The 2320-nt window shown below is 26.4% G+C and overlaps 1 protein-coding gene across 1 annotated transcript; it reads right to left on the reverse strand.

The window, feature by feature from the left end:
- Nucleotides 1–632: 632 nt before the first annotated feature.
- Phum_PHUM360680 (uncharacterized protein) lies at nucleotides 633–1963 on the reverse strand (the record flags this gene model as incomplete). The annotated part of the gene is made up of 3 exons (XM_002427991.1): nucleotides 633–724; nucleotides 1382–1593; nucleotides 1695–1963. The coding sequence occupies 3 exons, from the start codon at nucleotides 1961–1963 to the stop codon at nucleotides 633–635; spliced, it is 573 nt and encodes a 190-aa protein (XP_002428036.1).
- Nucleotides 1964–2320: the final 357 nt, after the last annotated feature.

The raw sequence follows: 2320 nt of genomic DNA on the forward strand, positions 1-2320 counted from the left end.
TTTTTTCGTTTTGTCTTCTTTCTAAAATCATCCCGAAGGTATTTCCGGTTAAATTTTTTTTTTTTGTTTTATCAAACTCCAACCTTTCCAAAAAAAACAAAAAAACTTTTTCCTGATTCGATTCTTACAAAAATAAAACAAACACTTCCGCTTGATAAAACAAACTCACAATATATATATACATATAAATAAATATAAAATTTCTCACGTGACATTAATAATAATAATAATAATAATAATAATAATAATAATAATAATAATAATAATAATAATAATAATAATAATAATAATAATAATAATAATAATCAATAATAATAATAATAATAATATGAAAAACAAATTCGAATATTACGTCATAATTTATTATCATAAAATATTATACACGTGCACGTGCATCCAACGAGTTTTTTTTTTTTTCCATTAAGAGATGATGAACCGCCCGCCATTGACATTATTATTCTTATTATTATTATTATTATAATTAAATTTTAATCGCGACAATCAGTCGTCTCCGTGTGTGTTTGTCGGAGTTTTTTTTCTTCCAAAATTCATTCCAGTTCACACTACTCGATTCTTCTGGAATTTCACGTTTCAACACATCAATTCTTATAAGTTTTCCTGGAGAATTAATCTTATTCCAGGTTTCGGTGATACCAACATCTGTGTAGTAAACAAATCGGGGGGTCAAAAGTTGGCAGAACTGTATCGATTTCATCTCTTTCTTCTTTTTACTAAAACCATTCGAGCATACACGATCGCATAGCAAACAAACGACAAAAATATTCACAACACGACGCGTTTGTTTTCCTTCAGATTATTATCATCATCATCATCATCTTTTAACGTTTTTTTATTACAAGTGAATTGAAATGTTTTGATTTAAAAAAAAAAAATTTTTTTTTTTTTGTTATCTAAAAGAATTTCAACACTTAACTCATACCGATAAGATTAAATATTATCATTATCGTCATCATCATTATTATTAATAATCTTAATAGTTTTCTTATAAAATAAAATTTTAAATTTCCGATTTATTATTATTATTATTATTAATAATAAAAATCGATCGAAAAACGAACAAACAAGAAGAAAACAATAAAAATATTATGTTTACCTTATAGATATAATTTGAAAACAATAAAAATACTTTCCTCCATTTCCGCCCCCCCCCGATTTTGGAAATTTAAATTCCGCGAGAAAATTATCATTATTATTATTAATAAAGATTTTAAAATTTGGATTTTGGTGAAACAGGAGAAAAAGACAGAAAGAGAGAGAGTGAGAGAGAAAATTCGTTTGTAGCCGAAAGGGGAAATGGTTAAAATTATTATTTTCCAGTTCCATGAGATTGTTAAGATGTGATAAGAGATAAAAAACTTACCGACGCTGTATTCGCATGATGGACCAAATATCACGTGAGGCTTATCATTAGCATAAGCTTCGATGGCATTCATTTGTCCATAAACAGCATTGCATTGATCGTCGTAAGCGGCAAATGAAAATTTTATACCCGGCGGTAAAATTTTCCTTTTTTTCGCTTCGTCAACGGCGAGCGATAAAGCCGGAAGTACTTTTTGTAGCGACGCAACATAACTATTAACAACAACAAAGAAAAAACATTTTGAAAAAACGTTTCTTAAATCTACTTCTGGTGTCTTTATAAAAAAAATAAATAAATAAAAAATTTTCCTTACCTCGTGTTATTCGGTAATATGACGGCTGCTTTTATAACGCAAATATCATTATCATCGTACCAACAAAGATCGAACCAATTTTGTCCTAATATCGACCATGCGGATTTCGGACAATTATTATTATTATTATTATTATTATTTTGATTTTCCGATGAATTTTTCCCCGAACAATCGCATGATAAATTTCTAACGTTCGATTCCGTATTTGAAGTCATTAAAAATGTTAATAAATTAAATAATATTAATAATAATACGTTCGAAATTTCCATATCACTTTATAATAAACCGTTTTGATTTTTTTCCTTCTTCTTCTCCTTCTTCTCCCTCTTCTCCCTCTTTCTCTTCTTCTTCTTGTTTTTTATTTTAATTTTTTTTTTTATTCGTCATTTTACTATATTTCTATTCTTTTTATTTTCATTTATTTATTTATTATTATTATTATTTGAAATTTAAATTAACGAAATTAAAAATTTTTAATAAAATTATTTTTTATTTTATCAATATAGTAATAATAATGATAATTTAATAAAACGAACGACAAATAATTAAATTATTAATGATGATGATAATAATAATGATAATTTCCCTCCTCCCTTTCCCTCCCCTTTTTTTACACGAGGTTGCAA

Source organism: Pediculus humanus, genomic scaffold (assembly GCF_000006295.1).
Source record: "Pediculus humanus corporis 1103172107775 genomic scaffold, whole genome shotgun sequence".
Taxonomy (NCBI): Eukaryota; Metazoa; Arthropoda; class Insecta; order Psocodea; family Pediculidae; genus Pediculus; species Pediculus humanus.